General features: G+C 39.8%; 1 protein-coding gene across 7 annotated transcripts in view; it reads left to right on the top strand.

Annotated features, from left to right (window-relative positions):
* LOC137274155 (LIM domain only protein 7-like) overlaps positions 1–10,290 on the top strand; it is a 111,290-nt gene extending 101,000 nt beyond the window's left edge. For 5 of the 7 annotated variants that reach the window (XM_067807185.1, XM_067807183.1, XM_067807187.1 and 2 more), the window contains 6 exons: positions 167–468; positions 1,151–1,251; positions 1,507–1,634; positions 3,309–4,389; positions 5,098–5,262; positions 6,431–10,290. In XM_067807185.1, coding sequence (XP_067663286.1) covers positions 167–468; positions 1,151–1,251; positions 1,507–1,634; positions 3,309–4,389; positions 5,098–5,262; positions 6,431–6,456 — 1,803 coding nt within the window. In that variant the 3' untranslated portion in view covers positions 6,457–10,290. Of the gene's footprint in view, positions 1–166; positions 469–1,150; positions 1,252–1,506; positions 1,635–3,308; positions 4,390–5,097; positions 5,329–6,430 lie in introns of all 7 variants that reach the window. The other 2 variants (XM_067807184.1, XM_067807186.1) reach the window with 2 other exon arrangements.
* Positions 10,291–12,954: the final 2,664 nt, after the last annotated feature.

Below are 12,954 nucleotides of genomic sequence, written 5' to 3'. Positions count from 1 at the left end.
GTTTGTTTTGCAAATTACTTGACACATTGTTATTAAATGGATATCTTGCATGACATATTCTAAACAACATGTCTCTAGTTAAACCAGACAACTTGTTGATCTTGGGCTCTGTTGGTCTCATGTTATTCCAGTGTGCCAAGGAGTTACCCTTTTGTCTGTGTTCCAGGAGCAGCAGATGTTGGAGCCAGAAATGCGGCGGATGCGTGTGACAGAGGAGCGACGACAGGAACGCAGGCTACGGCAGCAGCAGCTGCAGCAGTCAGCAACAGACACAAGTCCAGAGTATGAAACCCGACATGCAGGGAACACCATGCAGCTATATGAGCAAAACAGCAACACTCCTGACTCAGTGCCTGCTGAAAAAACTAGGTCAACTATGTCATTCCAAATACAAGGTCAAGGTCAATCCTACGGTCAAGGTCATCCAGGTGTTTTAGTGATTGACCCAAGGAACAGAGGAGATGAAGAGTGAGTATCTGATATATTACTGTGAGACGATTCAGTAGTTGTATAAAATGAACTGAATGACATGGACAAGAGGGCAACCTTGCAGGGAACTGACATGTAAGGTTGACCACCCTTTCATCACCTGCACAGTGGAAAACAGTGGGTTAGACCAGACCAATTTTACGGATCCACCAGTTATATCTTTTTTAAATAAGAAAAAGAAATTAATTTTCCCCTTTCAAATAAATAAAATCCTAATGTTTTTATTGGCCAATAGTGTAAACTTACAAGAAAATTATTTTTTGCACCTATATACACTTCATAGGTTGCCAGAAGTAAAATACGTTTGATATTTAAAAGGAATATTACCTTGGCTGGTGATGTTATGTTTACATTCCCTTTAGGTTTTCTGAGGACAAAAATCTGTAAAACAAGAAAAAAATTTGGTCTTGCCTGTCTTGGTTGTCAGGTGGAAGGTTTGATTAATGAGAATATTAACTAATTCTTTATAAATCTTTGTCGATCTGACACTTTTCAGTAAGAAAAGAAGGTTATGGGCCCTCCGCTATCATGCCATGGACAAAGTTACTTCAACTGAACTTGTGGGCTTTACACAATCTCTAGCAACCTTATGATGACAAAGATTATGTTAGTATAGCTATGTCAAGGTATAAGCAGCATGTTTGTACATTCCATGTTGCAGGTCCCAGCCTACCTACAGTTTCCAGGTGAACATGAACCAGCCCGGGTTGTCAGGGAACATGTATGCCCACCCCAGCCAGCAAGCGCCCCTATACCAACCACGTAAGATAATGCTCTTGTTTTGTCCGCTAGCAATTACAATGGAAAAAGTTAAGACGCCAGGTGAATTCTGAACTATTGCGCATATACTCGTGGTAATGCTTTGAACAGAATGTGTTTGCTTTTTTTAATTTGGAGCCAAGTATGTATATGTTTAGCATTTGTAGACGACCATGTGAAGTTTGTTTGGGTCTTCTGTCCTCGCTGTGTGTCCTGATCTGAAGTTGAATGCAGCTGATATTGTGATGGTCTCTGCAGCATTGGTCGATGTAGATGCAATCCGAGAGGAAGAGAGGAGGAAGATAAGGGAAGAAGAAAGGATGAGGAGAGAAGAAGAGGAAGACAGAAGATTCAGAGAGAAAGAAGCATTACTTAGAGAACAGGAGGTGAGCATCGTCTGAACCATCAGGCAGCTGTTGATGACACATTGGCTGACACATTCGCGCCAACAATTTTCTATGATATTGGCATCTGGAGACTGTTCTGGCTACAACATGCCATGATGTCATTTCTTTGTTTATATATTTTATATATATATTTTCATTTGGGAAATGGCAGACAATAACGGGCCATAACTGTGAGTCAAGAATATCAATGTATTTCTGAGCATTTATGTTACCTCTCCTCCTGGTCTTCTCCGCACATTCACACACTTATTTTCTCCAATAACTATTTTACATTCATCACTGAATATGACATGACTCCACTCTTCATTAATTTGCCATCGAAGTTTCCCTCTGGCCCAAGCAAGACATATTTTCACATTCACTTCTCTAATCCTGATGTTCTTTCGAACGACACATGTGATAATTATTTTCGAATTATTTTCCTTTGAATTGTACGCTTGGAGACAGTTCTGATCCTATTCTGGTTAAATGCTGAGGTAATTTTGGATAATGGAGAAATGCGCCTGCTTTTCAGTAACTTTAAAAGTTGGCGAATATCTCATTCAGTCAGTGATGGGTAACGTCCATTTCTAGGTCGATTTTCTGTGCTTCCATGTTCTCGAAATCGTTTTATAACATTGTAAACTGTATTCCTGGGTAGACCAAGATCACTAGATATTTCACTGTATTTTTTGTGCTGTTGGAACTTCGCTACGTTTAAATCTTTAACGAACTGTGACAATTCACTATTCTTCCCCATGCTAATCGTCAGTGTAAACAAGCAGACGACAGAATACATCATGTGACTGTCACATGCTCAAAGAGAAGGTTTTAGTTCAGCGTCAGGTTAAATTTCACGACTGTATGTTACCTATGACTTAGGGTATCTGGATTTCAAATGAATACTAAAATTTTCAGATTGTCACTATTGGGGATTTGTTCCTAAATATATGGCACACCATTGTATGTGAGGATCAGACTTTTCTTCCTCCTGACTCATACTATTTGTTTCTGTATCTTACAACCCAAGATTCAGTGGAAACATGCAATATTCTCTAGTAACAGTAAAAAATCTCACACCGAGAACACTTTAGGTCATCATCCCAGTAATTCCTGTCCTTCAAGAAGATTATTATGTCAACAGACACAGGAAGTATATTCAAGGGTCACCAGTGACGTATCAGAGAACCTTCATGGAATCTGCATTCTTTGGGCTGGCCATGCCACTTGCTATTAACATGGTCGTAATGAATAAGTTGAAGAATCCTCATTTGGAACAGGAAAGAATGTTTCACAGATGGAAGAACCACAAATTCAAATCAGATTACATTAGTTCTACTCTATCTTACATGGTTCTAGTTACTGTTGGAATTAAGAAGTGGTTCAAGATTCTAGAGATCAAATTCTGATTGCATCAGTAGAAGTGATGAGGTCCATATTGCAGATTCAAAATGCTAAGGCTAGAAGATTCACACAGACCAATGGAGAACTGTGGACAGAATGTTTCCATTGTATCTTGGGTTAATTATAAGGGAGAGAGAGGCAAGTGGTATGAGTGAGAATAATTATAAAATAATAATAATTAATCTCAGATGTACATTTTGATGAGTCATTTATAAGGTGTATGTCCAGTGAAAATGCAGATGTTTCAAGTTTTATGTATTTCGGTTACAGGAACAGCTTCGACAAAAGGAGGAGCATCTGAGACAGGAGCAGGAGAAATTTCACCGCGAGCAGGAGCAGCTACATTTGATGAGGGCTTCTGCAGAGCAGCATGCTGATGTCATCCGATTTGAAGCACCAGTGTCGCAGGTGAGGGAGGCCTCACCCTCCTATCAGTCTACAATCACTCAGAAACGTCCAGAGAACATGCGTAACCAGGCATCAACTCATTACTCCACAACAGTGGTTGTCGAACCCAAACCTTGGCAGCAAAGCCATGTCAAGTTGGCCACTGATGTCAGTGGCAAGTCTACCTTCTCACGAGAAGATATGCTAGCCATGAACAGGAAGGCAACACCTTTACAGACACGTCCAGATACAACTCCACCAAACAGTCCCACTGGCTCAGGGCCAATCAGACGTCCCACTCCATCCAGGGAACAATTGCGTTCACTCAATGCTGTGCCCAAACCAAAATTCAGATCATCACATGATTGGATTGGCAGTGAACAAAACATTCAACATAATACCCGAAGTTTTCCATCATCAAGACATTCTGATATCATGAGAAAGCAATATTCTACCCCACAAGAACATTGGTTATTTGAGGAAGCTGAGAGGAGGAGACTAGCCAACCAGGATCCTAAATCTCAAACCAGACAACCCACACAAACACAGTTTAGTGGTCCAATCAAGCCCACAACAGATAATAGGTGGAGAGGTGAACCATCAATGGAAAGGAGACAGTCTCCGAATTTAAACACCTCTTTTGAACCACATCATCCAGATGGAAGCATGCCAGCTGCTATTCGCCAGACTCTACTGCAGAAAACTGCAGGTGCCCGTGGTTCAACTGGGAGCAACTACTCACAGGATCTGGGTGGGTCTTACAATCAATACCCTAACCAAGGCCCATCATTGTCACACACCATGCCAACATCATATGGCTACAACAGCCCACGTTACAGGGACCAACAAGGTTATGAAATGCAGGTACCACCTTCGAGCCGAGCACCACCTCCTCCACAGAAGTCAGATTCCTCTGCAACTCTGAGTGGCAGACAGCAGTGCTCTCATTGTAACCAGGAACTTGGTAAATGTTTTTTCTTGAATGATCAATATGCTTTTCTGACCTTGACCTATTGCCCCAGTAATCAGTTTCATATTCTGCTTGCGCTTCATGCTTTTGTACATAGTTTAATTTTGAGAAGAAAATTTACATATTAAGATATGAAACAATATTCAATGTGCGTGCTAAGAAAACCGCGTTTGTCAGTGGTAATGTCCAGCATCAAGTTCAAGGTGGAAAGTAATTACATTGTTCAAGGTGTAAAGCCTCAACTTGCGTCAGGATATCATCATTAAGTTGGTTCAGTGTGTCACTGGTTGGGTAGGTGAGAGATGTCAGTCACTAAGCTGGCTCAAGATATCTGTAATTTAGTTGTTGACTATTGTCAGTCATTAAGAGGGTTCAAGGTATCGATATCATTGGTTAACTTGGTTCAGGCTGTTAATCGTGAAATATCTTGCTATCAATGGTTAAGTTGGTGCAAGTTGTCAGTTGTGAAATATCTTGGTATCAGTGGTTAAGTTGGTACAGGGTGTTGGTCATGAAATATCTTGGTATCACTGGCTAAGTTGGTGCGAGGTGTCAATCATGAAGTTGGTTCAAGGTATATAGTCATCTTGTTTAGTGTAACTCCCTCTTGGCAGATTTCCTTTGAAGTCTCAGTTCATGAAGCACATGAATAGTTACTGAGTTAGCATGACACTCAACTTTTGTATCTTTTCCCTGACTTAGGCTTTGGTGCAGCAATGATCATCGAGTCCCTGGGTCTATCTTACCATGTGCAGTGTTTTAAATGCTGCGTGTGTCACACCCCACTTGGGAATGGCAGTGAAGGTGCTGATGTTCGTGTCCGTGTCAACAAACTCCATTGCCCCAACTGCTACAGCAACGATGAAGGTATTGCATACATGGGCAAGTTTTAGCCTGGTGTGCAAGCCGTGAACATTCCACAGTCAGTGCAGGGTAAAATCATGTGGCCATCCTCTCTAGCCATCCATAGCTGTGTGTCACTCCGCTAATCCTCTGTCCTGTCTAACTCCAGTACTTCAACCCTATCCCAGTCCAGATGGTGGATAAGTAACAGAATACTTGTCTTTATCCATCTCTTCAGTTTTATCTGCAGTGCTCTGGTTTTGTTTGTGTGTTCTGTTTCTTTAGACATTTTTCAGTACAGAGCATGTCTCATGTAACTTAATGAGTTCTGCAAATGTGTACTTGCGTGTATCTACTATTTAACAACAACAAGTATCTTAATGAATTAATCAACTGTACAGTAACCAAGTGTGTATTTTTACTATTATCAATGATTAAGCAAGCTGTGTAGCCAGTTATTATTGTACATACAGCTAACATCTAATATATTTACTCAGTTCTTCCTGCAAGGAGAGTAGTTTGGCAGTGTGAAGTTTCACACATTGTTTGCAACTTTCCTTAAGCTTCACAACTGAGTATCCAGAGAGGACTTGACCCAGACTGACCAATGGCTGGTAGGGACAATGTCCACAGCGTCTAACCCTTCTGGCTGACTGTGGCATGTGTTCTGGCTAGCAGGGCAGGGCATCTAGCTCAATCATTCTTACTCTGTCACTCTATTAAACATTATGTATTGACTGTAACCGGAATGTAACTATTCTTTTGTTGTTATTCTTTAATGCATGTTTGACATAATAGACCAGTTGTTTATGTTATGTCACTAAAGTTTTGTATTTTCTTTTGTGTGCATGCATGTGTGCGTGCTTGTGTTCGTGAGTGTGTAAGTGCGTGCGTGTCTCCAGATGTGTTTATATTTCACTTCTATTTGAGTAATTCTTGAGAGGCATTTAGAAGTCGGTATTCTAATATACGACAAAATGTTATGGATGTCAGCTACTTCTTTATTGTTTACACGTTACTGTGCTATTCCTCATCCATGTGATGAAGGGGCAAGGAATAGCACACGAAAGTCTTGCATGCTTATATGACAGTTAAATGTTACACAAAATGAACACAGTTAAGGATCATTCACACTGCTGACAGTGCCATCATTGGAGTATATTTGTAATATGTTTTCCTTGATTTCTTGCAGCTGGTCTGAAATTCAGCAAAGTTTAACTGATGCAGTTTGACTCAACTATCTTCAGAACTCCCGGAGAGAAATTGTGAAGTAGTCAATGTACGACTGTTGAATTCCCCTGATGGAGAGTTCCTGCATCCAAGTGTCATGAGCCTTCCGAAGGTTACAGACGGCAACTATTCATCACCACCAACACTGAGTTCTACACAATCAAATATTAGTCCTCATCATGTGTATGTAATCAGATAAACTCAGAAGTAACGACACCTAGTTATCTCTCTACTGTATTCACCATGAATGGTGCTGCAAGCATGGCTGATCCGACTATGTCCTAGCTTTCTCCGCCTACCAGATCATGTGGGTGTAGTATATGATGTAATCATGGACTGTTCCTTTTCTCTTGGTGTAAGGTTGGAGTTTATCACTTGTAGTGGTTCTCTGTGGATATAGACATCCACAAACTTAACTGCAGTGTGTCTGGATGGATTGGAGTAAATACAAATTCTTTGATCATAAATCTCTTAAAGAATAACAGGGCTGTTTCTGTTTTAAGCTTTGTAGAATAACATTGGAGCTTGAGTGGTCATGACCACTGTTGTAAATACTGTACATTGCATCGAAGTATATGGATTTGTTGGTATGCACTGGGAGATACATACTTGTACCTGATAACTAGAAGATTCAGGTGTGCACCTGATGATTAGATCATACAGAAGTGTGCCTGAATGGAAACATGATACAGGTTTTTCTGATGCACCAGATGATGCAGGAATGTATCTGATGATCAAGTGGTACAGGAGAGCACCTGATGCACCAGGTGATACTTAAGTGTACCTGATGAATTGATGATACAGGAGTGTACCAAATGCTCCAAGTGGTACACAAGTGGACATGCCTATGTATAAAATACAGAATGTACATATTTTGCAATATTCTACATGCCTATTAAGATTGTCAGAGCATGATTTGTTTATTTGTTTATTAAGTGTATTTCAGTTACAGTCAGAATAAATAGATGATAAGTAATTACTATGATTTTGCAACAGTTGCTTTGAAATATTGTTTCTAGACTCACTTTATTGCCCTCGACATTACTGTTTTTGTTTTCTTTTTCACTAGTATATTTATACTAGACAGAAGCCGTGTGTGCTAATGGAAATACAACATCTGTATGTAGGCAACAGTACTTGATTAAGACACTGTGGCATGTGGTGGTGTGGGGTACACTGGTCCATGTATCAGACTGTAGACTACACTGTGTGGATTGCCTGAGGGGAGAATGTATGGGGTTGCAGGGGGCACACTTTATGTAAGCAACAGTACTTGATTAAGACACTGGGGCACATGTGACCCTTCATAGGTATGTAGGCTACACTGTGTGTCTGAGTGGAGAAAGTCTGGTGGTGTGGGGTACATTGGTCCATGTATCAGACTGTAGACTACGCTGTGTTGATTGTCTGCATGGAGAATGTCTGGGTGCACATTTGTCTATGTATCTGGAGTGTGTTGGCGGAAATGGGAGTTGAACAGACCTTAAAGAAATGAAATTTGACAGGTTATTGCAATATTGTACCTTAAATTAGCTTTGCAAATATTTGCTCTTTGATTTGGTTTTGAGAATGCAGTAATGCTGATAGTAAATGGATCCTTTGTGTATATAGTGTAGATTACTGCCTGTACCTCAGCACCTACATATACATATGTACCATCCATAATACAAAAATACATACACACTGGGCTTTCAATTGTGCATTTAAGAATTTGGCTTCTAGTTTAGATTGGTACTCTAAAGATGGAAGACACAGGAATTCTTTGTCAATCATACATGAATGCATATTATATTTTACTTCATACGAATCTAGCAGGAGTTTGAAGTATGCAAACCATGTTGCCTTTTGCTGTACGTATTAATCAGATTTATTTTACTTTCACTGAATTGTCATTTATGCTGGGCATGTATTTTCATACCTAAGAATATATTTTTTGGTGTAAAATATAAAGGAATTCAGTACTTACTATGCATGTAGCTATATATACAGTGTAATCAGTTATTGACTGCTGTATGTCATATGTACACAATATGTTTTGGTCACATGGTAAAACGACTGTTACCGTCTCAAGGTCAGCTCTTTGACCTTCCCTGGTAGGGAATAAACATAGTACAGTACTTCCTGCAAAGAAAAATGCTTCTTGCAGGTTGAGAAAGCAAAGGAACATATGGTTGAAAATGCTTTCTCTCTGATCGAGGGTTTGTTAGACTGCAGTTGTTGTCAATATGTCTTAAGTAATTTCTGCCGAAGAAACTTGTCTCGGGCCATACCGACAAGACTTGGTATATCATTTGTTTTAAAGGTCCATCCAGTCCTCACGGTCAGTTTTGCCTATTCTTTGTGAAGGGCCACATCCATGTGATCAGTTTTACCAGTTGGTTGTGAAGGATCACATCCATGTTTTCAGTTTTACCAGTTGGTTGTGAAGGACAGCATCCTCGTGATCGTCATTATTTTATGGACCATAATGTCAAGGTTAAGTATCATTGCATTGGTCGCAAGTCAGAGACAAATGACTGATCATGTTTTGATGTTGAAAGTTATCATGTGTGGAGCTCTGTCATGGATATTAAAGCTTATTCTTGAAGAGTTACCGAAACAGGCCAAAGTAGATATGATTGAGAACTAGTGACAGCCAATAAATGACGTGTACCCACCAACCTAATTCATTGTGAATGTTACCAAAGCCCCTTGTACCCTCACTTGGTGGAAAGACCAGATACACATGGATCTCAGATTCAGTGAAAAATCAGGTTCCATGTTATGTGGCAGCTGGGTAGGCTTGTATAAGGGTAATAAACATGACTTATGTTTGTGCTATTTCTTAGATATATTAGAACTGTTACAAACTAAGGAACAAAAAGAGGAGATGTAAATCTCAAACTGCAATGATTTTCCACATCTCCATCAGACTGTTACAGTGGATTTCTAAAGCTGCTTGTCCTACTTCCCGGAGAATACATATAGCATATTTTTAAATCTCATTGATGGTTCAGTTTCTGTGTTGGTGATTACTATGGTATTTTGCAGTTTTGTAACTGCTGACAGTGTAACACTTTGAAAAGTGTGAACTTGGACTAGTTTCAAATTCCAGTCAGAGCAGGAACTGGTATCTGTTTATTGATTTTTTGTACTTTTGAAAGATTCCATGAAGTTAATTTATTTTTAAATGGTTAAGTTTGGATTATTTATAAGAACATAGATCTGCAGAAAGCGTGTCATGGTACATGTATTTTAAACTTCACATGTACACCCATACTACTTACTAACAATGGGTGTGATAATTAGCTGAAGTTGTGTCAGAGTCAGGATGCTGTCTCAGTGCGTTCAGTCTGCCTCCATGAGAAGAAGGCGAGTGTCACCTACAAGGGAGCCCACAGTGCTGCTATAGAGGATATTACCTCTCTATATATCGAAACATACAAAAACGCAATAAATTTTTCATGTACATAGCTTTTTAAAGAGAAATTGTCTTTTTAAAGTTTTTCAAGTTAATTAGATTATTCATTATGAATTTGTTATGAAGTTATTGTTTAAACCTTTTGAAAGTTTAGTGACAAGTTAGTATGCATTGAGGTGCAATTGTGTTGACACATGTGTCTAGATTGTCACATGGTAGCTGGTGTTGGAGTGCACCTATAGGGTGACATGAGTCTAGCATGTGGGGTACACATGGAGAGTCTATATTGTCACATGGTGCACCTATATATTCGCCATGCTGGTTCTGTACAAGGCTAATGTTTAGAATCATGTAATACACAGTACAAGCTGAGGATATATATGCTGATATCACCATATGCAGCAATAAAGAAATAATAATGATTATGGGTCTTGCATTGTTCATCAGTTGAAGGGCAGCGTTATGAACATTAAAGAAGAAACTTCATATTTGAAGAAGTGAATTATTTTGAATATGGCTTGTACAAGGTAGTTATGATGGGTGAGTGTCATAACACATCCAAGGGGGTGTGGGGGTGTTCAGCGTGTGTATGTGTTCGATCCCTCTTTTTGAAAATGATTAAAGACTACAGAGAAGAAAATGTTATACATTGGCGCAGTGGCGGTAGGGTGGTGGTGATGGTAGGGTGGGTGGGTGTGTTGTTGCATGGTGTTCAAACCCCTGAACCCCATCTGTTTGAAAGTTTCTGGATCCACCTTTGTGAGGCCATGTCAAACTTGACGCATCTGCTCATTTCAAAAGTTGTCATGTTGTTTCTGACATATGACGTACATGACCTTAAATATTATGGTAGTATAGACTTGACGATGCACATGCGTGGGGTCACATAACCCCAGCTTCATGTTGCCAAATTACAATCACGTGCAGAGTTTGCTTTGATCAGGCAAATAACCTAACATGTTAACAACGCATGAGAGATAAGCAGTTCTCATGGCACCCCTTGCAAATGTTGAAAGTTAACATGCTACTTGCATGCTTGTGGCTGACCAGTCTACTATGGCAGTGAAATGCGGTAAATGGACAGTTCATCAAATAGGTTCGACATGCCGAGAACAATCAAATTCAGATACGTCATTTTTTGTAATTGTTTTACGACTTCAATGTCAAACAGTATCGGACAATTTAGCGGCCTTGGAACTGTTTAAAAACTCGTGAGCTACCCATCTTTGCTTCCGATTTAGGCCGATTCTGACACCAGAAAACTCATTAATCTCCAAGCTTGGCAAATTGCACCATGGACAATGGAATAGGGTTGTGTTTTATGGCGAATTATGGTTTGCATCGTAATTTGCCAAAGGAAGAGTGACCAGTATAACCCTGAGAAAGTTGATTTTTGTGGCAGTGATGTAATGGCTTGTGCAGTTTCGGTAGGAACGTGCACTCATGTCTTCATTGGAACCTCAATGCAGCGCCTATCGTGATCGTGTTTTTGAGCCGGAGCTGGTGTCGTTCCTAGTTGCTCTTTGTCCAGGGCCCTTATTCTCCAAACGTTCGTAGCCCTAGAAAGTCGTAACTTTGATCGTAGTCAATGTCTTCAGAATGGGCTTACGAAGTTCGAAAGGTTACGAACGTTTCCAGAATAGCCTGGCAGGCTTCCAGTTCCAACAGGACAATGCGACTGTTTTGACCCAGAGTGCTTGGGTGTTGTTGACGTACCCACGGTGTTTGTTTATGTTCAGTTGCTTCGCCTGCTTGACAACGACGTTTGAATCTATGGCGAAACGTCGCCCATGAAGAAGTTGTATATCCTTAAAACTGGTCCTTATTCTTTATGCTCCCTGAACCCATGAGCAAACATCGAGGATACATCAACCCATGGATGCCGAGGGACTAGTGAACAACGTATATATCTTGCAACTCAATGCTAATTATATAATTTTGAATTTTTTAAGGCACGGGTACAAACCTTTTTGTAGCCATCACTAGGTTTTGCAGATATGAAAAACAGATTTATGTCCCTTTCATCGATTTGCATTCGCAAAACATCGGTAATTTCCGTACATCATACGTAACTCAATGTTATTCAAGATAAAGAATTACTACCACGAAGTGCCAAATGAGTTCTTCATTTTGAGCGGGGTACACAGAAATGTTACTCGCTTGTGTGCGGGGTACACTGAAAATAATAGACGGGCGGTCATCAGTCAGCTGTGTGTGAGGTATGATAAAATTGAATGCATATGGAACTGGATGTCCATTGTGGACCAGAATCCAGCGAGATCCGTTTACCCCCCAACAAACTTGTAAAAACTACGTGGGTTAGACAAATGGTACCATGTCCTTCAAAGAGGTTGTTTTGCAAGTATATTATGGCAGCGGTCTTGACCAAACAGTTCAGGGGTCGACAGCATGACCATCGATCTACACAACTGGGATACAATGACGTTTCAACCAAGTCAGCGAGCCTGACCAACAGATCCCTTTAGTCTCCTCTTCCGACAAGCATGGTTTACTGAAGGCCAGTATTCTAACATGGATCTTCACGGGTGGAAGTGTACTACGTGGTTACCATGACACCCTCTGTACCTCGATAAATGTAACCCGGTGGGACGATAGACCTCAATGACATGGTTATAGGAACAAAAACATGTTCCATTTCAACTATATGTATTTATTCAAAGGCGATTTATTCAGGTGTTACATATAAATGATATATATATATATATATATATATATATGTATGTATGTATGTATGTATGTATGTATGTATGTATGTATGTATGTATGTATGTATATATATATATACTGTACATAACGTATACTGTACAATACTGTACATAACGGTAAAAACGTAACAGTTATTCTCATGAGTGAGCTTCAATACAAAATATTATATTTAGTATTAATTTGAATAAAGCAACTTTCAATGTACAATCATGACGTGATTCAAAATACATTTTTTTTTTTGTTTTGGGTTTTTTATTTTATTATTGTTGCAAAAATACGGGCCACGCTTTTACGGCGCACAATTTGATTTGTTCGCTTTTTTCTCAGGGAGGGTGATACTAATAATCATTTAGAGTGGT

This window comes from Haliotis asinina, chromosome 2, assembly GCF_037392515.1.
Source record: "Haliotis asinina isolate JCU_RB_2024 chromosome 2, JCU_Hal_asi_v2, whole genome shotgun sequence".
In the NCBI taxonomy this organism is placed as follows: domain Eukaryota; kingdom Metazoa; phylum Mollusca; class Gastropoda; order Lepetellida; family Haliotidae; genus Haliotis; species Haliotis asinina.
This window is presented reverse-complemented; position numbering and strand designations above follow the sequence as displayed.